The sequence below is a fragment of the Phoca vitulina genome, unplaced genomic scaffold, assembly GCF_004348235.1.
Source record: "Phoca vitulina isolate PV1807 unplaced genomic scaffold, GSC_HSeal_1.0 scaffold7, whole genome shotgun sequence".
In the NCBI taxonomy this organism is placed as follows: Eukaryota; Metazoa; Chordata; class Mammalia; order Carnivora; family Phocidae; genus Phoca; species Phoca vitulina.
This window is the reverse complement of record NW_022589710.1, coordinates 45,036,480-45,060,317: the sequence shown is the minus strand read 5'-3', so window position 1 is coordinate 45,060,317 and position 23,838 is coordinate 45,036,480. Positions and strand designations below refer to the sequence as shown.

General features: G+C 53.5%; 1 protein-coding gene across 1 annotated transcript in view; it reads left to right on the top strand.

Moving 5' to 3' along the window:
* Window positions 1–23,838, top strand: part of LTBP2 (latent transforming growth factor beta binding protein 2) — a 101,150-nt gene that overhangs the window by 3,507 nt on the left and 73,805 nt on the right. Inside the window, exons 2-3 of the mRNA XM_032405576.1 lie at window positions 3,646–3,716; window positions 18,943–19,192. Coding sequence (XP_032261467.1) covers window positions 3,646–3,716; window positions 18,943–19,192 — 321 coding nt within the window. The remainder of the gene's footprint in view (window positions 1–3,645; window positions 3,717–18,942; window positions 19,193–23,838) is intronic.

Below are 23,838 nucleotides of genomic sequence, written 5' to 3'. Positions count from 1 at the left end.
TACACAATATTGTTTTGCATATTTTAAACTCAGATAAGTGATACCATACTGTATTATCCTCCTACAATTTGCTTTCTCGCCTCCTCATTAGATTTTTGAGTCTAGCCATGTTAATATAATCAGCCCACGTTTATTCGTTTTAACTGTGGTATATTATGCTGCTGTCTGAATATACCACAGTTTATCCATCCTCCTGTTTTTGAACATTTAGATGACTTACATTTTTTTTTTTTTTTTGCTATTGCAAACAGTGCTTGACTCATTTTTCTACACAAATAAATTCATTTTTCAAGGACACTTTGTATCACTATCATGGTTGAAAATAGTACCACTTGGCATAAAAAGAAGGTAATTGTAGGAAAATTGAAATGAAAAGAAAATGTTTTTAAATTCTAATGGTGTCTAACTAGAAGCTCAACCGTGTGGTGTGTCCTTCCTATTGAAAAGGGAGACTAGCAAGTGTGGAGGGAAGGACCTGGCATCGGGACCCAACCTCAGACTGATTTTTTTTTACTGATTTAATCAGGCTAGAAAGATCACTGAAAAGGGGGTCACTTTCTCACCACGTGACTCGCAGTGTTGAATGCTGTGGTTGTGGAAACCTAAAACCCCCTTTCCTAACCTGGGTGTGGCTCATCCATTATTTGGGAAACAGTGGATTAAGTGAAACAAGAAGTATTAAATGTATACCACGTGTCAGGCATTGTGTTAGACACAAAGAGGAATAAGAAAGAATTCTCAAGATAGTCAAGTTGGGGACACATATGACCAGTAACCTGAGATAATCAGGACTAAATGACTGCAGTGGATGGGGAATGGGGAAGGCAGAGGATATATCAGGGGAGGCTTACACAGAGGAGGTAACATTTGATCTGGAAGTCTTGGATTATGCAAAGGATTTCAATCAGCAAAGAGAGGGAAGGCATTCTAGGCAGAGAGCAGTTTAAGCAAAGGCACCACATCAAAATGTGGCCCTATGTGGTGCAATTGCAGGACAACAAATTTTGTAGCCTTGGAGGATCATAGCCTTGGTTGTGGAAGGTTGTGGAGACAGGACGGGGGATGAGGGCAATTAGACTGCATAAGCAGATGGGGGCCTGGCCGGCTTCAAAGGGGCCAATGGAGAGTCAGGGGAGGTTTTTAACAAAGGACCAGTATGATCACATTGGTCTGAAGTGGACCAGGAGCTGTTCCAGGCTGTTGGCCAGATGTGTCCCTAAAGGTTGGACAATGATGCTGGATCCTGAGTTGATGTTTGCTGAGAGGTGTCACCTGGAAGGTTGGGCTCATATGATCTCATGGTGGTACCTTCCAAGGGGTCAGAACCATTGAGTCGGATATGCCCCAGCTAGTCAGACTTACTTGCTCTCTCTAGCTAGCCAGAGCCAGCTGAATGGTCATCTCTCAGCTGAATGGTCATCTCCCAGCTGAATGCTCATCTCCCACCTTCCAGGCCTCTGCCCAAGATTCGAATATTGGCCTCGAAAGAACTCTCAGAGTCCCCCATTGATTTCCTGAATCTCTCTTGAGTGCCCTTCCAGCCCCAGCCTGGCCACCCCTGCCCGGCAGCCTTTGATTCTGACCAGGCCTCGCTGTGTTCCTGAAGGCCCTGAGGGGCAGGCTGCTGCCCCCTATAGTCAGCTACAAAGCTGTCCCGAGGGCATCTGGGGTGACAGCTGGCTCAGGGGACCTCCTTGGGCTGGGCTCCATGCCATGACCTCCCAGTCAAGTAGGCCCCTCAGTCTGTGCTATCTGGACACTAACAGACCCTAGTTCTTAGAAAACTCTCAGGCATGCAGTCTGTTTCCTTGTGAAGACCTCCTTGGCCTCTAAGAGGACTTGTCACCACTGCAAGGCGTAGTGACTTCCAAATGCGTGGGTAGTACACCCATCCCTTCCTCCAGTGCGCACACTCAGAAAGCCTGGGTATGAGGACCAGCCCCTTCCTCAGAACCCAGCAACTTGGGCCCTGCCGGGGAGGAGGCTCTCATAGAGCCAGGAAGCAGCAGAAGGCCGCGGTCCAGAGTGGCTCCAAGGTGGCCAGAATGGCCCAGCTTTTGGCTGGGAGGACATTCTGGGATCTCGCTGGGAGGCAGCTCCCCACAACTTTGGGCCACAGGGCTAGAAATGGGCTTCAGCTTTTCCAAGCTGCAGGAATTTATTTTGAATGTTTTGTAAGGCTCCAAAAACCACACAAGCTTTGGGGTTCACTCAAATGTCAAATAAACTCATAAACGAGACCAGATGCTCACTCTTCTGTCCACAGAGGTCACAGGAATGGCCCCCCTCTCTGCACCCTGATTCTCCAGCTCATTCTCTGCTGCCCCACTCAGCCTGTTTCAGTGAGTGCTCAGTAGACAATTTCTGATGGTAATAATGGGGTCCACACAGCCAGGGCCAGGCCCAGGCCCTCAGGCGCCTTCCCCGGGGGGAACCCTTCTAGAGAAGTCACCCAGGCCCAGGCATTTGGGTCTCCAGATGGAGAGTCAGGGCTGGTGAAAGCTGCTGGTGCTACACGGGCTTCACCACACACCTGAAAGCGAAGTTTGAGTGAGCTGGGTGAGTACCCCAGCAGTTACTACAGACCAGTTTCTCCTGTGGGGGCCCTCAGTGCTGGCCCCACAGCTGGGGAAGGACTATCCCCCATAAAATAAGTTCCGTTCGCCTGCGCAGATAAAACGAGTGTGCTCACTGTGCACAGGCAGCTTAACCCAAGGCCCTAGCTTCATCTTCCTACCAGCTCATCACCTCAAGCCCCTTTTTTTTTTTTAAGATTTTATTTATTTGAGATGGAGTGAGTGAGAGAGAGAGAAAGAGCACAAGCAGAGGGAGGAGCAGAGGGAGAGGGAGAAGCAGGGTCCCCACTGAGCCGGGAGCCCGATGCAGCACTCGAACCCAGAACCCGGAGATCATGACCCGAGCCGAAGGCAGACGCCCAACTGACTGAGCCACCCAGGCACCCCACCTCAAGCCCCTCTTAAATAGAAATTCTATAACCCCAGGTCCCTCTGTCTCCCCTTGCACCATGCACCAGCCTGCCCAAGGGCAAGGCTCCTCCCATGCGCATTTGTTGGCTGATGATGCATATGTGTTTCCCAAAGACTATTTTATGTGTGTTTTCCAGCTTCGCTTAGATAGTCAGCATTTGTGGGGCAAAGGACCACGGTGTTTATTTTTTGGTGAGAGGCAGTGTAGGGTTGGAGCTTGACTTAGAGGCAGGGCAACTCAGGTTTGATCCGGCTTTGGCACTTACTCATTGTTGAGCCTCGGCGGGTCATTGAACCTCTCTGAACTTGCTTTTTTCATCGTCTGCATCATCACTGTCATTAATTGTCCTAGAGAGTGCCTTCTTTGTGTTAGGGACAACAGTCCAGCTAGGCAGGTATTATTCCCTCCATCATACTGCTGGAGAGAGTGAAGTTGCCCAAGATCACGCAGAGAATAACGGGATTCAACTGTCAGATCTGCGGGATTGCCAAGTTCTTGCCCCGGGGCCACGTGGACTCCCTAGAGAAGGAGGACGGTCTGGCCAGCCTGGCAGTGTTCCCGGGGCCCTGCCCATAGAGGGTGGGACCATCCAAGGGGCTCTGGGAATAGTACCTCTCTGAGCACCCTTGTGCTGACCCGGTTTTGCTGACCCCACAGGAGGAATGTCTGCGGGGGACAGTGCTGCCCAGGATGGACGACAGCAAATAGCACCAACCATTGTATCAAACGTGAGTGCCTCTGCCCCATCCGCCCTTCTCCCCCCTCTCCTTCGAGGTTGGCCAGGCCCAGGGACTCCGGAACCTGGAGCAAAGGTGTCTTCCCGGTCTGCCTCTCCAGAACGGAGGCAATGGACGGTGGAAGGGAGATTTTAAAAAGGCCTCCAGCTGAAAACGACTCTCAGATAAAATTCCCCACTTGTGTTTTCAAAGCTTCCCCTCCTGCTGCCCCACTGTGTTGGTGCCCCGCTCGCCCTGTCCGTAGGGGCCCTTGGGCGCGCACACACCCCTGTGATCTGCAGCACATGCCTGGCCCCAGAACCTCATTTCTAGGGGCACCATTCACCTTGCGTGCTATGGGAATCCCCCTCTGCCTTGGCCCCTGCCCCCGCCGGTCCTGGCCTCTGTCAGGCCCCCTGCCGCCATGAGGCTGTCAGATGAGGCTCCGATCCCATGTCTGGAGCAGTCTCCCTTCCTCCTGGCTGGCCCCGATGAGAGCAAAGAGAGAGTCGTCATCTTAGTTACGTGGAAAGCAAGGAGCGAGGCAGGAAGAGCGAGGGCCCCGATGCCCAGGCCTTCACTCACAGGACAGAGGCAGTGCCAATAAGAGCCGATGGCTACGCGGCCCGCAGTTTGTGCCAGGTACACTTTGCGAGGCCCATGGGGCAGGGAGGACCACTATCCATTGGGCAAAGAAGGAAACTGAGCACAGGCAAGTCACTTGTTCAAGGTCATGTGGCCTGGAAATGGCAGGATTTTGAACTCAGGTGACCTGACTCCAGGGTCCCTCTTCTTAATCACTACAGCCTGCGGCCAGATAGCTTATCTGACCTCATCTTTCCGGGGCTCACTGTCTGCACCTGTGAGCAGAGACCAGCTACTCCCACCATGCCGGCTACTCCTGCTGGTTCACAGCTGAGCATTTGCTCTGCGCCCCCCACTGTGCTAAGCTCTTCACATGTCTTTTTCGAGGCTCTCAATAACCCTATGCAGTGGGTGTTTAGTCATCATTCCCACTTACAGACGAGGACGCTGAGTCTTGGCTTGATTGGGAAACACGGCCAAGGTAACGCTACTCCAAGGCCTAGAGCCGGGGCTGGATCCAGGCGGTTTGACTTCAGAATCCCATACTGTTCTCTGTGGGGGTTTGTTCCCTCCCAACCCCAGCTGAGCCCCAGGCCTTCTAGAATTTGGAATCCTCACAGGGGAAAACAGATACGGGATCTTTCTCCTTCACACTCCAGGGCTCCTCTTGAGGTCTTGTCAGCTCCCGGCCCAGGAGCCCCGCCTGACTGCCCCCCTGCCACTACATTCTGCCAGGCCCTAAGCCTGGCTGCAAAGTCTCAGTCTCACCAGAACCCCTTCCTGGCCAGCGACAAGCCCCAGGCCCTATTCAATGTGAGGGTTTCACAGCTAATGGTCTATGACAAAAACCTGCGGTGTTCCCAGCCCTGATGGATTCCCTCAGCTCTGATTCTGAGGCCTCCTGAGATGGGGATGGGATGGGGACACGAGGGGGATGCTGGTTCACCCAGCTCTTGGTTCCACTTCAAACCCCATGGCCCTGGCCCTCTCCCAGCCTGACGGTGAAGCTCACGCAGAATCTTGGGTCTCTCTAAGGGTCTCCAGGTAGAGAAACCAAAACCCCCAACTCAAAAACGAGCAGCAAAGCAGATCTTTCCCCTGAAAATTCTTTCCTTTTCAGGGAGCCTGGATGAGTGGGGCTCTCAGAGGACAGGCCCTCTCTGGCTGGGGGCCGAGATGGGGGAAAGACCCTTGTCCTTCAAAATGATAAAGATGAAGACAGTGTGCCTCGGGTGGTTTTGCTTAAGGTCACAGACTCATTGGAGGAGGTTCAGAGACTCAAAATCAGCAACTCCCGTGGGCAGAGAAACCAGGGATGTGGGTAGCCAGAGGGTTTCATGCTCAGCAGAAGCTCTGAGGTTGGGCCCTTGGAGCCTGGGCACTGGTATATTTTTAAAGCACCCCAGGCAATTCTAGCCAGGGCTGAAGACCACTGAGCAGGGTTTGGCCAGTCATAGGAAGATGTGCAGCGGGGGCCCTAACCCAAATCTGGATGTTCCCACGAATCCTCTGGGATCTTATTTAAAGTGCGGATTCTGGGATGCCTGGGTGGCTCAGTCGGTGAAGCGTCTGCCTTCAGCTCAGGTCATGATCCCGGGGTCCTGGGATCGAGTTCCACATCAGGCTCTTTGCTCAGGGGGGAGCCTGCTTTTCCCTCTGCCTGCCGCTCCCCGCCCCTGCTTGTGCTCTCTCTCTCTGATAAGTAAATTAAATCTTTTTTAAAAAATTAAAAAAATATAAAGTACAGATTCTGATTCAGCAGGTCTGGGCTGGAGAGTCTGAGTTTCTAACGAGCTCCCAGGGGCTGCTGCCTTTGGTACAGGGACCACACTTGGAGCAACAGAGCCTTGGTGCACCCTGAAGGACCAGGGAGGGATTTGGGGTGGGAGATGGGGAGGAGGGTTGGTACGTTCTGGTGAGCTTGGCAGAGAGGGTTGCGGAGATTTGAGTTGAAGCTGGAGCAGGGTGGCTTCAGAGGGGCTTGGCCTCTCACCAGCTGCCCGAGGGCTCTGGGCCTGGGCCTCGCGCTCCGGCCCTCCAGCGCTGGAGGTTCTTGGTTTCCTAACTTGTTCATGATTTTCCCGTGGTAGTCTCTGCCAAACTGGAGTTTTGACGCTGGAAACTCAAGGTTGGGTGAGTCGGCAGATTGTCAGAAGCAACGTGTGTGCGTGTGTGTACCCTCGTGCCCCAGCCAGAGGATGCTCCAGCATGCTGCCAAATCCCCCTTCAGCCTGGGAGTCCTCAGCCCCCCTATTTCTCTCCCGGTCATTCCCCCCACTAGACCCTGGCCCGCAGGCTGGCAGCCCTCCTGGAGGAACTGCTAGTGGGCATTAGCCTTTCCCACTTGAAGTTGCCTTGCCCACGGAAGGGCTGTGTGCTAATGAGCGGGGCCTTGTGCTGTTTGCTTGTTGCCATTTTGCTGCTAAAGAGCCTAATGAGAACCACGTGGGCGGTGGGGTGTTGGCTCTGTAGAATGTGGGGCTCTTGGCTCCACACCCTGTCAGCTGGTCCTCCTGCTCCCCCCCCAGCGCCGCCGCCCCGTGGTTAGTATCTTCCTCTCCCCTCCCCACTGCTGCCCTCCTGGCTGGAGCCAAGAGTGCCAAGGCTGGGGAATGCTCAGCGCTCTTTCCCAGCAGTTTCACACATGTGGGGTGCTTCCCTGGCCAGCAGGAGAGGGGCCGACAAGGAGGGGTGGGTGACCTACCCCCACTGCCAAGAATGAAGTCTAGTCCCAGAACCGTGTGGAGACTCAGTCTGTCCCCTGGTCTCTGCCAGAAATCTGTGGGTCTGACCCACTACTCAAGTGCAGGGAGGGATGGCCCTTGCCCCCTGGGCCACCGCGCGGCCCCCTCCTTCCTCCTCTCAGAGAATCCTCGGTTGCTGTGACCTCCCAGTCCATCTGCCTGGCAGGCCCCTTCCTTCGTCCCTGTCCGGTCCCTGGACCTCAGGGAGCCACTGCACCTGCAGATGGCCATTGTTGGAACCCCAGCTCCTCACTCCACCTTGGCAAGGTCAGAAGTTGGGCTCTCATCTCCTCCTCTGGTCGCGGTATCTGCCTTCCCTTCCGTGGCTTTGCCAGCTCTGCTACGGGGTTTATGGGTTTATGTATTTGTGGAGGCAGCTGCCGGGGGCCTGCCTGAAGTCCTTCCGGGGGGGGGGCACCGTAGAGTGTGGGCTGACTGGATCCTGTTTATAGTTAGGGCTTTTGGGAGACTGTCCAGCCTTCCCAGACTGGCTCACCCCCATCGCCACCCCAACACACACACACGCTTTGGGGGCTTCTGAAGGCTCACATTGGGGAGGAAGATTTGAAGAATTCTTTGATTTCTCATTTTCTCTCAGCCTAGATGCACAGAGGCTATTCTGGGTGGGGCAGAGGGGGTCCCGAAGCTGTTGAGGAGGGGGGTAGGTGGCTTACCCCACCATCTCTACCACCAAGCAGTAAGGCTCAAGGTTAAGAGCATGTGCTTTGGATTCTGGTGCCAAATCCAAGGAGTTGTGGATCTGAATCCCAGCTCTGTGTCTTCAGGCAAGGGACTGGCCCTCTTCTTCCACAGAGCCTCAACCATAAAATGGGTTTAACAATCTATATAGTGTTGTTTTTGAGGATTAATAATAACACTGTAGCTATTACCGTGGGTCAGGTACTATTCAAGGGACTTGATATTGTTAATTTTTAATCCTCACAATCCTATAAACTAGATTTGATCTTTCTCCCCATTTACAAATGAGGTTAGCTATTCGCCCAAGTCATGCATCCAGGAATCAGCAGAGCCTGGATGTGAATCCAGGTAGCCTGGCTCTGGAGTACAGGGATCATGCTCCTGATAAATGGGCAAGTCTGTGTAGAGAGCCTGGCACATGGTGAGTTTAGCTGTCATTTTAATCCACATCCAGGAGATTGTGCTGACTACCTGGGTTTAAATGCAAACTCCACCACTTAGCTATGTGGCCATGAGCAAGATGCTTACGCTCTCTGTGCCTCAGTTTCCTCACCTGTAAAATGTGCCTAGTGTTAGTCTCTGCCTCACAGAGTTGTAAGAGACAAATGAGATAACTCAGGTTAAAAGTTTAGTCCAAGGCCTGGCATGTTCTCTGTGCTCCATACACGTTTGGCCTTGACACCGAGGGCAGGGACTGTGTCACATGGCCCTCGGCATGCCCCAGTGGCAGGTGCTCATTGGACACAAGGGAAAGGCTCAGTAAGCACGTACTGAATAATGCAGGGCCTATCCCAGGACTATGCCAAGAGGTCCCCTTTTGCTGCCTCACTTTTATTAACCCTTCCAGAAAACTCAGGAGATCCTGGAATGGGCCTTGGCATCTGCTCCTGCCTTCTTGGTCCAGAGCCTCTGAGTGCATGGTGGCTTTTGTTCTGGTCCACATCTCAGTGAGATGAGGACCCCATACCCCCTAATGTGGCCCTGATGTGGCCCCACCCATCCCATCTCTGTAATGACTCATCCCATTGGGCAAAACTATGGTCAGGTGGGTAAGAGCCCCAACTTTGGAGCCAGACTCCTTGGGTTCAAACCCTTCTTCCATCACTTAGTAGTATGGTGATCTCAGGTAAGCTGCTTGGCTGCTCTCAGCCTCAGTTTCTCCATATGCTGAATGGGGAGAAGAATAGCACCCATAGGGGTGCCTGGGTGGCTCAGTCGTTAAGCGTCCGCCTTCGGCTCAGGTCATGATTCCAGGGTCCTGGGATCAAGCCCCGCATCAGGCTCCCTGCTCAGTGGGAAGCCTGCTTCTCCCTCTCCCACTCCCCCTGCTTGTGTTCCTTCTCTCGCTGTGTCTCTCTCTGTCAAATAAATAAAATCTTAAAAAAAAAAAAAAAAGACAATGCTTCTAAAAAAAAAGAATAGCACCCGTAGTAATTACAAGAATGAAGAGAAGTCATACATGTAAAGAAGTTAGCCCAGGGCCTCATAATGGTAAATGCTGAGCAAACGTTAGAGAAAAGGGTCACGGCAGGGGTGGGATCGCCACCGACTGGTTAAGAGCTTCCAGGAGCTAGAGTCTGGAGCCTCTGTGTGGCTTGTCTCTGGAAGAACCATCCTATGAGACTCAGTAGTTGGCAGGGAGTGGAGGAGAGCAGGGTGAGAGGTGGCTAAGGGGAATAATCACATGACCTCAGTGGAGACCCAACTAACGTGAAGGGTACGGTCCTAGCAAGAGACCATCGTCTCTCTTCCCACCACATATGGGTACCTGAGATTTTCCTGGTGAGCAGGCACATGCCCCCAAGGCTCTTTGCTCAAAGAAGTATTTAGGAGATGCTTTTACCCAGGGGATCCTGAAGCCAGGTGCTGTGTCCTGTGTCCACTCCCAGGGGAGTGCCTACTTGGTCCATGTTTGGTAAAGGACTGAGTAGGTGCAAGATCACATGGGTGGCCTGGTAGTTTCCTTCCTCCATCCCCAGCCTCCTCTTCTCGCCTTCTTGGCTGGCCTCTCCTTTTCTACCCAACATCTTAATGTTGGGCTTCCCCAAGACTCTGCAGATCTTCCAAATCTCCCATGCAAAGAGGGGGGCCATGGGAGCCAAGCCAAGCATTAGTTGTCCCCTATTATTGAGCACTAGTAGGCGCTGTTAACTGTTAGTCAACAATAATAATAGCAGCCACGCTCTGTGCCAGGGACCACACTAAACATTTCAAGCCCTTCACCCCCTGAGTGGTCACTGTGTGATTCTCTGCCGTGCCAGGACTGAGTCCTGGGTCCTCTTCTTTCTCGCCGCACCCCTCCTGGAATGATCTGATGTATTCCCATGGATGGAAATCTGGGCTGACGACACTATATATATATATATATCTTTAGCCAGCCCTCTCCTCTGACCTCCAGACTCCTTCATCGGGATGCCTACTCAACATCTGCTCTTGATGCTCCCCAGACATCCCCAGGCCCAGCTTGTCCAAAACAAGCTCGTGGTTTCCCTCCCTCTGTGCCGGCTCCCCTGCCCAGGTATTAAGCACCCTGTTAAAAGGCATCCCCACCTGCCCGAAGGCTCGAGTCAGATACCTGGGGGCCATCAGGGACACCTTCCTCACCGAGCTCTTCCTCTTCGGGTTTCACTTCCTAAATCTCCTGGGAGCCTATCTGCTGCTCCCTGCTTCCCCGGCTGCCTCTCTCGTCCGAGGCACCAGTGTGGGCTCCTGGGTGATGGTTGCAGCCGGCCACCTGCTCTCCCCACTCTCTGGTTCTCTCTCCAGACATCATATCATAACACATCGCTGTTCCCTCCTTCCCGCTGCCGTGAGCCCAGCCTCATCTCCCAGAACCCCCCTCGCTCACCCAATCCAGCCTGGACTCCTGGAATACACTGCCTCCGGGTTCTTGCGCAGGCTGCTCTGTTTGCTTTCCTCTTCTCTTCATGTGGCCGGCTCCCTGTCCTCTTTCCCGTCTCTGTTTCAAGTTCCCTTCCTCAGAGGAGCTCCCCTGACCACTCTGTTGGGGCTTCCCTACACCAGCCTTGTTATTCTGGATCCTAGCCCCTGGATCTTTCTCCCTCCATAACCCATACCCACCTCCATTTCGGTTCTTCTACTTACTTGTTTGCTTGTTTTGTGACCATCTCTCTAAGTTGGAAGCTCCACAAAGAAAAGGACGATGTCTGCCTTGCCTACCATCCTAGGTAAATAGTAAATGTTGGATGCGTGATCATTTTCTAGATGACACTGAGGCTCACAGAGGTGAAGAGACTTGCCCAAAGTCACACAGAATTTAAACACAGGTCTCTTTGGGTGCAAGGTTGTTCTCTCCTCCATGCTTTTGTCCTGACCTTCGTTGAGTTGTAAGCAGGAGTGTCTTCGCTCCCTCCTGATCTTCCCGGACCCTGGGCAGGGATGTGGTGCTGCCACAGAAGGGCTTGGTGGCTCCATGTCAGCCACAGAACTATCTTCCGTGCCCTAGAGCCGCTCCCCTAGAGAAGGCTGGTTCCTGGGCTCATCCCTGATGGAGGCTGTCCTGGGACCCCATCCCATCCTTCTCTCATCTCCAGAGGCCCCAAAGCCCTGCCTTTTCCCAGACAAGGCCCCGGGGCTGTGCGGATAGGGTAACTCTTCTGCTTTTGGACAGGAGCTGGAGACAAACCCAGGCCTCAGCCCTGGGCCACGAGTCCTGCCCAGTGGTCTCTTTCCTCATGCCTGCTGGAGCCGGTGGGAATTGGGACTGCTCCCTGCCCTTGGCCTCCTGCCCCTGACTGGCCCAGCATTGTGGCATTTGTTAATGCAATTAGCAGGGCGGTCCATGCTGAGGGGCTGGGGGCCAAGGTCTGACTCACACCTCCCCTTCCTCCCCTCTGGCCGCCAAACGGTAGAGGCCCGCTTGGCCTGCCAGACGGCGTCTGCAGAGAGCACACGAGGGGCCAAGAAACGGCATCTTTCTCTCATTAGAGGCTTTTATGTGAACACAACTGCTATTTCGGAGCCGGCTGCTTGGCTGGCCCCTGAGCCCCAGGGCCGTTTCCAGCCGTCCCGAGCTGCGGTCCCAGCACAGCTGTGGCGGGAGCAGGGCAAGTCCTTGAGGACCTGACTTCGTCCACAGCCTGGGGGCTCGGGGCCGAGCTTGGGGCCTGGAGACACGGCCCCTGGGCCGAGCCCCTGTATGGAGAGGACAGGTCCGGGTGGATTCTGAAGACACGTGTATGGGGACCAGACAGGGATTTCCTTGGCCTCAGGGATCTCTGACATCAGGCCCCTTTCTGTAGAAACCAGAGGTCAAGGCTGTGGAGAAACTGCTGAAGGCCTAAGTGGATACCCCACCCCTATAAGAGAGTTCCAAGGCTAACCGAAACCTCTGGGTGGAGGCCGAAGGTGGGGTGTCCAAGGCAGGGCTGAGCTAAATACTGAGGGTGGGTAGGCCTCTGGGTGTGGAAGGGGACAGGGCCCCATCCTGAGGGAGGGACCGCTAACTCAGTGGGTAGGTTCTTTGTGTCCCACTGACACAGATTTTAGGAAAGATGGAGATTTCACCTAGGGAGCAGCTGAGCTTCAGGTGTGGGGGTGCTGGGCCCAGAGTCTGATCTGGAGCTAAGGTTCATCTCCCAGACAAGAGGGGATGGTGCTGGAGGTCTTAGAGGAGACACAGGGTTAAGGGACCCATCTTGAAGTCAGTGCCTCATCTAATAGGTCACAGATGGAGGGAGAAGGTATCTCTGGGCGGTGGGGGTGGGGGTAGGGATAGAGAGCGGACCGGCTGTATTCAACACCTGAAAAGCAGCCCTGCCTCCGTACCACAGGGCTTGGTCCATCCCTTTACCCAGGGCCTGACATTGCCTTTCCCTGGGAAAACAGTGGTGGAAGAGAAGTCCAGAGGCTGGCTTGCCTCTGCCGCTGGGAGATAGATGGTGGTTTTTCTTAAAGCTTTGCAATGCAGTCCAATAGAACTTTCTGTGCCGATGGAAACGTTCTATAGCTTGTTGTTCAACATGGTAGCCGTGAGTCACATGTGGCTAATGTGACTGAGGAACTGAATTTTACACTTTTTAAAAAGATTTTTTATTCATTTATTTGACACAGAGAGAGAGCGCGCGCACAAGCAGGGGGAATGGCAGGCAGAGGGAGAAGCAGGCTCCCCACTGAGCAAGGAGCCTGATGCGGGGCTCCATCCCAGGACCCTGGGATCATGACCTGAGCCGAAGGCAGCTGCTTAACCAATTGAGCCACCCAGATGCACCATTTTATTTTATTTTAATCAATTTCATTTTAAATAGCCGCCTACAGCTTGTGGCTACAGCATTAGACTGGAATGCATCCTCACTAGCATTCTGTTTTGTAGCCTTTGCAGACATGACTTCTGCAAAATGTCCTAAAATAAGACAATTAACCACAAAGCATTTGTCCCTATCATGGGCAAAGGGCAGTTAAGACATAAGCCCCCAGATGTCAGCAAAAAGAGACCATCAGCACATTGATATTAACCTAATAGGTAGACAGATATGTGACCAAAGCCCTGATTGGCATGACTCAGCACACCCTGATTGCTTAAGAAAGTTCCACTGAAGAGCTCATAAAAACCCCTAAACTTAGAAACTCGGGGGGCAACCTCTCAGGCCCCCTTCCTCTCCAGTAGCTTTCTACTCTTGTTCAATAAACGTTGCCTTGCTGCCCACCAAAACAAAAAACAAAAAAGACTGTAGTTCATAGCACAGCCTTGGAGAATGCAATGCCCTTCCACAGCCACGATCTCTCTTGCAACTCACATAACTTTTTGAGGCAGGAATTTTCAGCCCCATTTTGTAGATGAGATCATGGAGGCACCAGTCCAAGGTCACATAGCAGGGATGTGTCTGAGCTGGGGTCAAACCAGATCCTCCTGACTCCCGGCCTCATGTTCTTTCTAATACCAAGTAGCTGATCACAGAGGCTCTGAGCGGGTGGTAGGAGCAGGCCACACGGTGAGAGCTATTTCCAGAATCCCTCTAGGCCTGCCTATTCTGAGTTTGGTCTCCTCCCAGAGGCAGGGGTTTGTGTGGAAAATCTGAGCAAATCTCTGCTCCACTGTTTTGGAGCCAAGTGAAGGTAGAAGGGGCACAGCCAGAAGGTAGGGGGTTGGAGGAACGATGCCTTCTATTTCTTACTTTCAAAGCAATTTCAGGAGTTTTCTTTTTATTCCCCTCTCTTTTGGCATCCTGCTAACTGCACAGAGCTGAACTCCCAAGGCTGAAACTTTCCACATGTCCAATCCTCAGTGAGGAGGAGAGGGCCAGGAGAGTATGGAAAAGCCAGGGTTCAGGAGGAGCCCAAATTATGAATGGCTAAGAGCTGGCATTGGCTTGTGAGCACAGGGAGGCTGATAGAGCCTCGCTTGCTTGTTGTCTGAGGATGGTGGCCTCTGGTTGGCGGGGGAGTGGCCGGGGGGGTGGGGAGGATGTGCCCTCGATGGCTAAACATGGACATCAGGGCATCCCGCTCCACAGCCTTTACCAATAATCAATCAATGAATACACACTAAAGCCATATACCCCATCCTGGGTTGAATTCTCAAGTATAAGGCATGATCTCTGCTCTCGTGGGAAAATGGGAGACACGGGGCTCCAAGAACAAAACATGAAGACTTCCCTGCCGGCCATGGCTGGGAGTTTTCTCTCTTAGAATTCTCATAGCGCTGCATGGAACTGCCTCTCCCCGGGCCCTCGGCATTTCCTTTTTTTTGCTTTATGCAACAGTCCCTGCCATCGCCCATTCTGACATGGATGGTTTCCTTTCTGATACTTCAGCTCTGAAATCTGTGCTCATTTGACAGGAATGTTTTGCTTCAGTCTCCTTTCAACAAGAGGCCACATGACCACTATGACCAAAGGGTCCCAAACTTTTGGATTGCATGCACCCATAAAATACCCCAGACACCACAGTTACCAAACTACAGTTGGCAGCTTTTCATTTTGCCAAGTGAGGATGTTAGATATCCAAATTACCATTTGCCATCACTTTTAATGAAAAAAAAAAAAAAGAAGAACACCAAAAAAAAAAAAAAAAAAACCAGAAAAGACACGATCTCAAAATAAAGGATGCTTTTTAAATGGGAAAAATAGCATTACACAAAAACTCAGGAAATGTTTTATTTATTTTATGGCAGACCAGTAAAAACTGTCATAAGAATGTACCCTTTGACAGATGGGCCCTAGGAACCACCACTTTGAGCCATTTGGGGGTGATTTTCAGGGTAGTGGAGAGAGAAGAGAAGAGTTTATGTGCCAGACTCATGATGCAGATGCTCGGCTCAGAACAAAAGCGTGACCACTTTTAGTGAGGATGTCCGGTGGTTCCCTGCATCTTGCTAAAACCTGCATCTTGAGAGAGGATGCAGATGGAGTGGGCGAGAGCTGGCTCAACACCTCAGAAAACCTGACACTTGTTGGAGGATCTTCCTTGGCAAATCTGACCTCTGTGCAATTTCAAAAATGGTTGATCCAGAAAGGCTATCTTCCCAAGCAGGTTTTTTCCATCAACAAATTGGGCTGGCTTGGAAGCCTTTTAGAACTTTTATTTACCACGGTGTTACATAAGTATATAAAAGCTATTTTTATGATTTCCCCCAACCACCCATTTTGTATGAGCTGTTCATTGCACCCACCAAAGTTTGCCAACCCTGGTCCGAGAGACTTGCAGTCATGCAGTGTTCATGGAAAACCACTCATGCCTTCCCTTTTTGTTTCCTCCCAAAACTAAAGCAGGGCCAAGACCTGCCCTGGGCAAACCTGCTTCCCCAGTGTTCACCAGCCTTGGTTTGGCTGCTGGGCTGGTCTCTGGTGGTGGTGGTGATGGGGCCTGGTGGGTGGTCAGGTGGGGGCCAAGTCTGCTTGGGCGGATGGAGTGGCAGCCAGGCCATAGGCCCAAATCCTGCCATTGTGGCACTTTGTTTTTGGGGAAGCGCTCAAGTTTACAATTCTCTGACATGGTCTATTTATCTGGAGACCTGGGGCCTGCCAGGAAGTCATGCCAAGGCACTGAGGAAAATGCTCTGGCATCAGGATCCAACTCATGTTTGGAATCCTGAAGTGAGACCTGGTATTTCCCCCACTCTCCCCTGAGTGAGCAGATTGCCCTTGATTGACATGATGCCCAATCAACTCATCCTTTGCGTCTCTGATCAGCATCACTTCCTCTAGGAAGCCTTCCCTGACTTTCCCTTCTTCCATGTGAGACAGTGCATTTTTTTTTTAAGATTTTATTTATTTGAGAGAGAGAAAGTGAGAGAGCATGAGTAGGGTGAGGGGCAGAGGGAGAATCAGACCCCCTACTGAGCAGGGAGCCCAACTCCAGGCTTGTACCCAGGACCCTGGGACCATGACCTGAGCAGAAGGTAGGCCCTTAATCAACTGAGGCACCCTGAGATAGTACACTTCTTAAGAGAGAGGTCCTCTTGGGGCACCTGGATGACTCAGTCAGTTCGGCGGCCGACTCTTGATTTTGGGCTCAGGTCATGATCTCAGGATTGTGAGATCTAGCTCTGAGTTGGGCTCCGTGCTTAGTGTGGAATCTGCTTGAGAATCTCCTCCCCCTCATCCCTCCCCCCACCCCATGCCCTCTCTCTCTCTCTAAAATAAATAAATAAAATCTTTAAAAAAATGAGAGGGGCCCTCTCTCCCACAGGCTGAGCTCATACCTAGTGAGCGCTCTATGAATGTTCACCGAATGAATGCATGAGTTGGTAAACATGGTCCATCATCATCTAAGATTTCTGGTGTGGGCTTTGGAGAGGGATGGGGTCCTGAAGTCTCCACCACCTGCAAAGGTGCATTTGGTGGCTGACTGGAAGCCAACAGATCCCTTTGTTTCATCATCGGCTCTGGGTCAAGGTTCAGAAATGGTAGGGAGGAAGGACCATACCAGCCCGGCTATGGGGAGGAAAGAACCTGGGCTTTGCAGTCAAACAGACCCAGATTCGAATCCTAGATCCACCACTGACAGGCTAGGTGACCTCAGTCAAGCTTTTAACCTCTCTGAGCTTGAGGCATCATTTATAAAATGAGAATCATAACCACACTGGCTGCAGAGGATTGTTGGGGTTCAATGAGATCGTACATGCAAAGTGCAGGGCCTGCAGAGTGTAAGCGCTCCGTAGATAATAGCTGCCGCAATAAAAATAGGAGTTCTTGGGTCATTGCTACGCATATCCTGGGAGCTAAGGATGCAAAGAGGTGTAAGGGGCAGTTGCAGGGCCTGATAGTAGCTGGGGAATTGAGTCACGTCTGTGGAAAACCCATCACGCTGATTGCGGCCCTCGGGGCGTACCTGATGGGTGGTGTGCACAGTGAGCGCGGTTCCTCATTGCTCTGGGGAGGGCGCACTGGCTGGAGGCGGCCGTCAGGGCTGGGGGGAGGCCTTGAAGGAACAGTAGGACTTAGGTAAGTGGAAAGGAATGGGAAAGAGTTCCAGGGAAGGGACATGGTGCACACAAAGGCAGAGAGAAGAGAGAGCCATACCCACTGGCCAGTCTGGCTGCAGCAGGTTGACTTAGAGGGATTTATGGTTAGAGGGGGATCAGACACAGGTGTTCGGTGCTAGTCTATGGACTTGAATCCTGGAGGCTCCCGGGAGCCAGTGAGTATCTCCGAGAAGGAGGTGGCATGGGCCAAGTGGAATTTTGGAGAGATTTCTTCAGACCGACCTTGGTTTGGATTCCAGGCCTGCTGTCAGAGAGGAGAGTATAGCTCAAGCGATCCCAGGCTCAGGGGCTAGGGAGTGATGCCTGGGAGTTTACAAATGCACTTAGAATAACTGAGGCCCACAAGGGTCTGCATCACCCGCCTCTGTTTCCCTGACCTTGAGTGCTCCCTGCTATCATCAGACCCCAGCCTCCCTGGACCTCTGGCACCTCCTCGAACATACCATGTTCCCTCCAGCCCCAGAGCTTTGCACGTGCTTATCCCTCTGCCTGGAAGGCTCTGCCCAGACCTTCACCCGTCCACCTCCTTTGTACCAGTCGGACCCCGCTCTTCAGAGAGGCCTGCCCTGTCCTTCCCATCTAACGTCAGGTGTGGGCCGCTGCATCACCCTGTTTGTCTCCATAGCCTGAGATACTGCCCCAAAGTAACCTGATGCTATTTTCTTATTTCCCATTGGTCTCCCCCACTGGACTGCAAGCTCCAGGAGGACAAGGACTTCGTGCCCAGTGCCTAGTACACAGTAGGGGCTCAGCAAATATTTGTTGAATGAATGAGTGACAGATGGAGGGGACATTGGGTTTAGAGGGTCCAGCATGAGCCTGACCATGCTCTCCTGGGTTCCTCCGTGTTCCCCAGAGGAGGTCCTGGGAGGAGTGGGGCAGGGCCCTGCCGCCCACTGTGTTTCTCTGCACGGGACTCTCTCTCCCATGGCTGTTAGTCACTGGAGGGGGCTCCAGATTCTGCAAGGTGAGGAAGGGCAGTGCAAAGGCACGGCGCTGCTGACGCATGGCTGCAGGACAGCACCAGCTTGGAGGAAGGGGCCCAGTTCCAGCCCCACTCTGCCCCCAGGCTGCTCCCAGGGCCTGGGAGACAGAGTCCTTCCTGCTCCTGGTCAGGGGCTCCAGCACTTGCTCAGGAAGGTGGGAGCTTTGAGAACCCTTAGGATGCCCCCCAGACTCCCCAGCCTGCCCCTCAAGTGATTCATGAGAAAATCGGGGCTCAGTGAGATCAAGATCACACAGCTCACGGAAGACAGGAAGACCTCAACCGCTCAGCCCCACCACCACCCTGACTCTCAGGCCAGTGTTGAGCCCTCTCCCATTAAAAAAACTCATTCATTCATTCATTCATCCATTCTTTATTGAAAATCTACTCTATGTCAGTCTCTATTCCAAGTTCTGGGGCGACTGGAGGGAAGAAAACAAAATGTCTGTCCCCTGGGACTTTCAGTCTGAGAGGAGGGGCTGACAGCTAAAAGTGAGCACAAGCATACAATACAAAGTCAGGTGTCCTGCTGGGAGTGCTTGACACCTTTGGTCACTCAGTCCCTGATGGGCTGTTCGGAGATGACAGGGTAACCGCTCCCCCCCCCCGGGGACCTACAGGTGGAGTGGCGGCAGATGGGCCCAGGGAGCTTTCTGAGGCCAGAGTCGGGCTTCCTGCTGGAGGGGGGGGGGCAGGCACACAGCAGGTGGCCCTCCTGACAGGAAGGTGTCAGCCCCCCCGCCCCCTGCCGGCCCTCACCCCTCTCCCTTTCCTCCCCAGCCGTGTGCCAGCCGCCGTGCCAGAACCGGGGATCCTGCAGCCGGCCCCAGCTCTGCGTGTGCCGCTCTGGCTTCCGCGGAGCCCGCTGTGAGGAGGTCATTCCTGAGGAGGAATTCGACCCCCAGAACTCAAGGCCAGCACCGCGACGCGCAGCCGAGGGGTCCCCCAACCTGCGCAGGAGCAGCACTGCCAGAGAAAGCACCACAACCCCCAGAGCACGGTCAGTGGCATCACAGCGGCCTCCGGCCAGGTGAGTCCCCTCCTCGGTGGGACCAGGACCCAGGGGCGCCGTCCCTCCCCAGCGGGGCTTCTTCCTCGGGACCACTTGGGGAAGACCTTGGTGGAGAAGACCAGAATTCTCCTTCCTCCTCCCTGCTCTCCTCCCCCTCCCTGCCCGGACCACAGGGGCAGTGAGTGAGCAGGGAGGTGAGTGCTGGGGCCGGCACAGGCTTTGCCAGGCGCGGGCGGCCAGGGGAGCTGGGAGATGGAGTCGCTACCCTCCAGGTCCTGGGAGGAAGCTGAAGAGGGCATAAACGCTCTCACCCTCTTGTTTCGAATCCTGTCGTGGCCACTTCCTGGCTGGGTGGCCTTGGGCAAGTTATTTACCTCTCTGATTCCTCACAACGAGGTGGGGACAACAATGATCATCACAAGCGTGGAACTGTTGTAAGGATTAAGTTAGTTGATATAAAGTGCTTAGAACAGTGGCTGGTACATAGTAAACTCTTTATAAATGTTTTCCTCCTCCCCCTCCTCCTCTGCCTGTGGTCCATGCAGGAAGGCCCCCTCTGCCCAAAGAAGCCCTTCAGTTCACTCACTGCCCAGCAGTAACTTCTCTCCTTGAAGGGAATAGCAGGAGCATGTGGGGGGAGGGTGTAGAATAAAATGTGGGCAAGGAGAACTTTCATGGGCAGGATTCCCTGGCCTGCTTGCCAGCCAACCTGGCTAGACTTTTTCTAGCTCTGGACAGGAAATCTGAACTTTGTAAACTGGTCCATTTCTAGGGGGCTGTGTTTTCCTTTTGTTTTTTCAGGCGAGTTTTTCCATTCACTTCCTACTTAGGATGTTCTTTCTAAAAGGTTGCAACCTTGTCTTGCTGAACTAAGGGGAAAAAGGATTTGTCGCCTGGGAGGCCAGGAGAACCAGGGAAAGGAGGCTGGCCTCAAGGTCAGGGCCCCAGCGGGAAGGCTCAGGAGAGAAGAGAAAGGAGCTTGAGATTATCCTACAGCTCTGAAGCAGGGGGCAACGGGGGTCTCAGTAAGGTAGGGTCCCAGAGCCCCAAGCACTCAAGCAGCTAGTTTGCAAGAGTAGCCAGAAGCACAAAGAACAGAAGGATGAACTCCAGTTGAGGTCTAGGAAGATCCAAATCAAAACCAGAAGAATCAAACCCTTTGGCCAAGGCCTTGGAATGCTGGGGCAGAGCTGAGGGCCAGGTAGACAACACAGGGGCCAGGGTGGATGGCCTGGGATTGGCTGTGAGCAGGTGGGCAGGGCCTGAGCCCTGTGATGATTGGTCCCAGCCGTTGGTCCAAGGTGGGTGGGCCTGGTGTGAAGGCATCTGGAAGAACACCAGAGGTACCAGCTCCAGGGTCAGCCAAGGGCAGGATGGAGCAGGCATTCCCCTGCAAGCTCTCTTTCGGCTTGTAGGATTCATTCCTTTTATAATGCATGGAACCCCCCTGTGTGCACACAAGTGAGCATGGGGGATAGTTGCTTGGCAGGTCATTCTCTCCCTCGCACCCTTGAGTCAGAGCTGTTTAATATCCCCTGCCCCATCTGCCCAGCTCAGCCCACTCCTCCCAGTACTACTTTCTCCAAAAAGCGCCCCCGATCACTTCCACCCAGCTCTCTGACCCCCTGCAGCACACACCCCGTGGATCTGCGCCCTGTCTGCAATCAGATTGTGTGGCCTGGGCCCTGGAAGGCAGAGACTCCTTCTCTCACTCTTTGGATCTCCCCAAAGCTCCTCCCACAGTCTTAGCTTATAAAAAGGCTCAATCCGCATTTGCTTCACTGGGTGCAAACTGAAGAGTCACCTAAGAAAGGGCCCACCCACCGTCGGACCCTCACCCTGTACCCAGAACCAAGGGCACCAGCCCCTGTGCTGCTCTCAGTGCAGGAAGAGGGGGGGCTCTGCGCTTCCCTGGCAGAGCACCCCACACTCTGCCTCCGGATGGTTTGTTCCTCTGCTCCCCGCAGCAAGAGCTCCTGGAGAGTAGGGACTGTGTCCTGCTCTTTCGAGAAGGCCTTGGTACCTAAGAGCAGGCTTGGCTCACTGTAGGTGCTCAATTTACATAAGCTAAACGAATGAATGGATGCGACCCGATGCTGGGGAGAGGAGGAGGAGCTGCGGGAGCTTTCCCTCCCCCTTCGAAGGAGTCACTGTGTGCAGGAGGCAGTGGAGGGCGAGGGCCCACTGGGAGGTCAGTGGCCCACAGCAGGGACATCCTCTTCCAGCTTCAAAGGCTCCCTGGCCAGGGGCTACTGTGATGTCGTGAATGGGCTGCCGCCTCCAGGCCGGCCCAGTCTGTCTCTGCCCTGGGACCTCAGTGCCATGAAATCTGGGAAAGTCCGAGTGGCCCACTGTCGGCCCAGCTGTGTTTTGCTTTGAGAGGCCAAATCCCGCTTGCCTGGTGGTGTCAGACATTTCCTGTGAGCTTGGCTAGGTTCCCCAAGCAGCCGTTGGCCTCTTTCCCGATGGCAACTCGCACGGGCCCTTGGTGTCCAGAGAGAGGGAGTGACATGAAGCATGGGGCATTCTAGAAGCCAGAGGGGGGCCCAAAATATTTAGAGAGCGGAGACACTGCAAGGATTGGTGATGGCCAGAGACCCCCTTCAGGAGAGCACTAGACCGAGGCCAAGAGCCTTGCGTTCCAGAAGGAAGTCGAAAAGGAGGGGCCAGGAGAGTCTCAGGCAGCCACAGCAGCATGCTCTAAGGAGAGCCAGACAAGGGTTGATGTTGTCCAGCTGTGGCCTGGGCTGGCTGCAGGGGCCTGGAGACTCCCCCTGAGACCCAGGTCCAGGCTTCTTCCCCAAGCCTGGGCAGAGGGCCTGTCCCACCTCAGGAGCCAGAACCAGGCAGCTGGGGACAGGCCTTAGGAGGTTGAGGGTGGGGCAGTTACAACAACCCAGGAGCGGCCAGCCTGGGAAACCTGCTTTACATCCATGCTTCTCAAACTGCCACGGGCATGGGCATCACCTGGGAACTTGCCTACAGGCAGCTGCTGACTCTGCAGGGCAGGGGAGAGCAGCTCTAACGTGGTCTCTGGTGGTGCTGAGGCTGCCGGTCCACGGACCCCACCTTGACTAGTGAGGGTCCAGCCTGGGCTTTGGATTCAGATCATCCTGGGGGTCCAGTTCTGGATTTACTACTCACCAGCTGTGTGACCTTTAGGCACGTTTCCTAACCTCTCTGAGTCAATCGTCCGCACCTGATAGGAGTGCAGAAAAGATGAAATGAGACCATGTGAGTAGAGCACTTAGTATAGTACAGTGCCTGATCAGAGTTAGTCCTCAGTAGGTTTTGGCCATCAGCAGGCTGGTTTTTTTTTTTTTTTTGCTAGGGGGTCTTGGGTGGCAGAGAGCAGACAAAACCTGGGGTTCCTACGTGTGTGTAGGGACCCACTCTGGGGAGCCGTCAGATCCCGCCCAGCCTCAGGGGAGCCGTGACTAGCAGGTCCCGCCTTGTCCCCAGTAGTGGGTTTGGCTGGCTGGCTCGTTCCACCAGCACCGTTCGTACCAGCCCTATGGGAGAGGGGGCCGAGGGGAGGTGTCGCATCATTTCTCAGAATGGGAGGCAATGCTCCTTAGCCTGACCTGAGGACCTAGAGGCTGGGCCCTGGGGACATTCTAAGAAGGCTTGCTCCCGACTTGGGCAACAACGGGCCTGGGGGACGGTGCTAAGCGGGTTTGGTAGGGAGATGTCTAGGAAGCTGTGGGCCCCATGCTGGTGGCTCTCTGTGGGCTGCTCCCCCAGAAGGCAGTTCGGGTCCGCCTTCTTTTTACCGACCCGGTCTCTCTCTCTCTCTCTCTCCTGGATCTCCTTGTCTCCACACACCCCACATCTTCATCCACTGTGTTAGTTTCCTGTGGCTGCCATAGCGAATTGCCACAAACGAGCCACTTAACCCAATGCAGATGTGTTATCCTTCAGCTCTACGGCTCAAACATCTGCCGAGGGTCTCACCAGGTCAGAGTCAAGGTGTCAGCAGGGCTCAGTTCCTGGAGGCTCTTGGGGTGAATCGGTTTCCTTGCTCATTCAGGTTGGTGGCAGAATTCAGTTCCTTGCAGTTGTAGGACCAAGGTCTCCGTTTCTTGTGATCTGTCACTTGAGGGCTGTTCCTAGCACCTAGAAACCCCCTCTGCTCTTTGGCTTGTGGCCACTTTCCTATCTTCCAAGCCAGCAATGGCACGTGAACTCTTCACGTTTTGAATCTCCCCTCTGCTTCCTTCTTTGGCTGAATCTCTCACTGACTCTTCTGCCTTCTTCTTCCACTTTTAAGGGCCTATCTGATGACAGATGACATAGCCCCCCCCATGTGATGACACTCCAGGACACACTCCCTCTTTTGTCAGCTGATGGGCAACCTTAGTTCCACCTGCTACCTTAATTGCCCTTTGCCATTTATTTTTTAAATTTTAATTCCAGTGTAGTTAACATACAGTGTTATAGGAGTTTCATTCCTTTTGCCATTTAATGTAACATATTCAAAGGTGTAACACCAGGGGACAAAGATCATGGGGGCCAACCAAACCCACCCACTGCAGCCCATTCCAGCTGGGATCCCCCCATTTGAAGTGTAACAGCTCCCCTTGTCAGGGTCTTGTCATAGGACAGCCCTCCATGATCTGGCCCCCAAAACCTTTCTGACATCTCTGATGTCAGCTTTCACCATT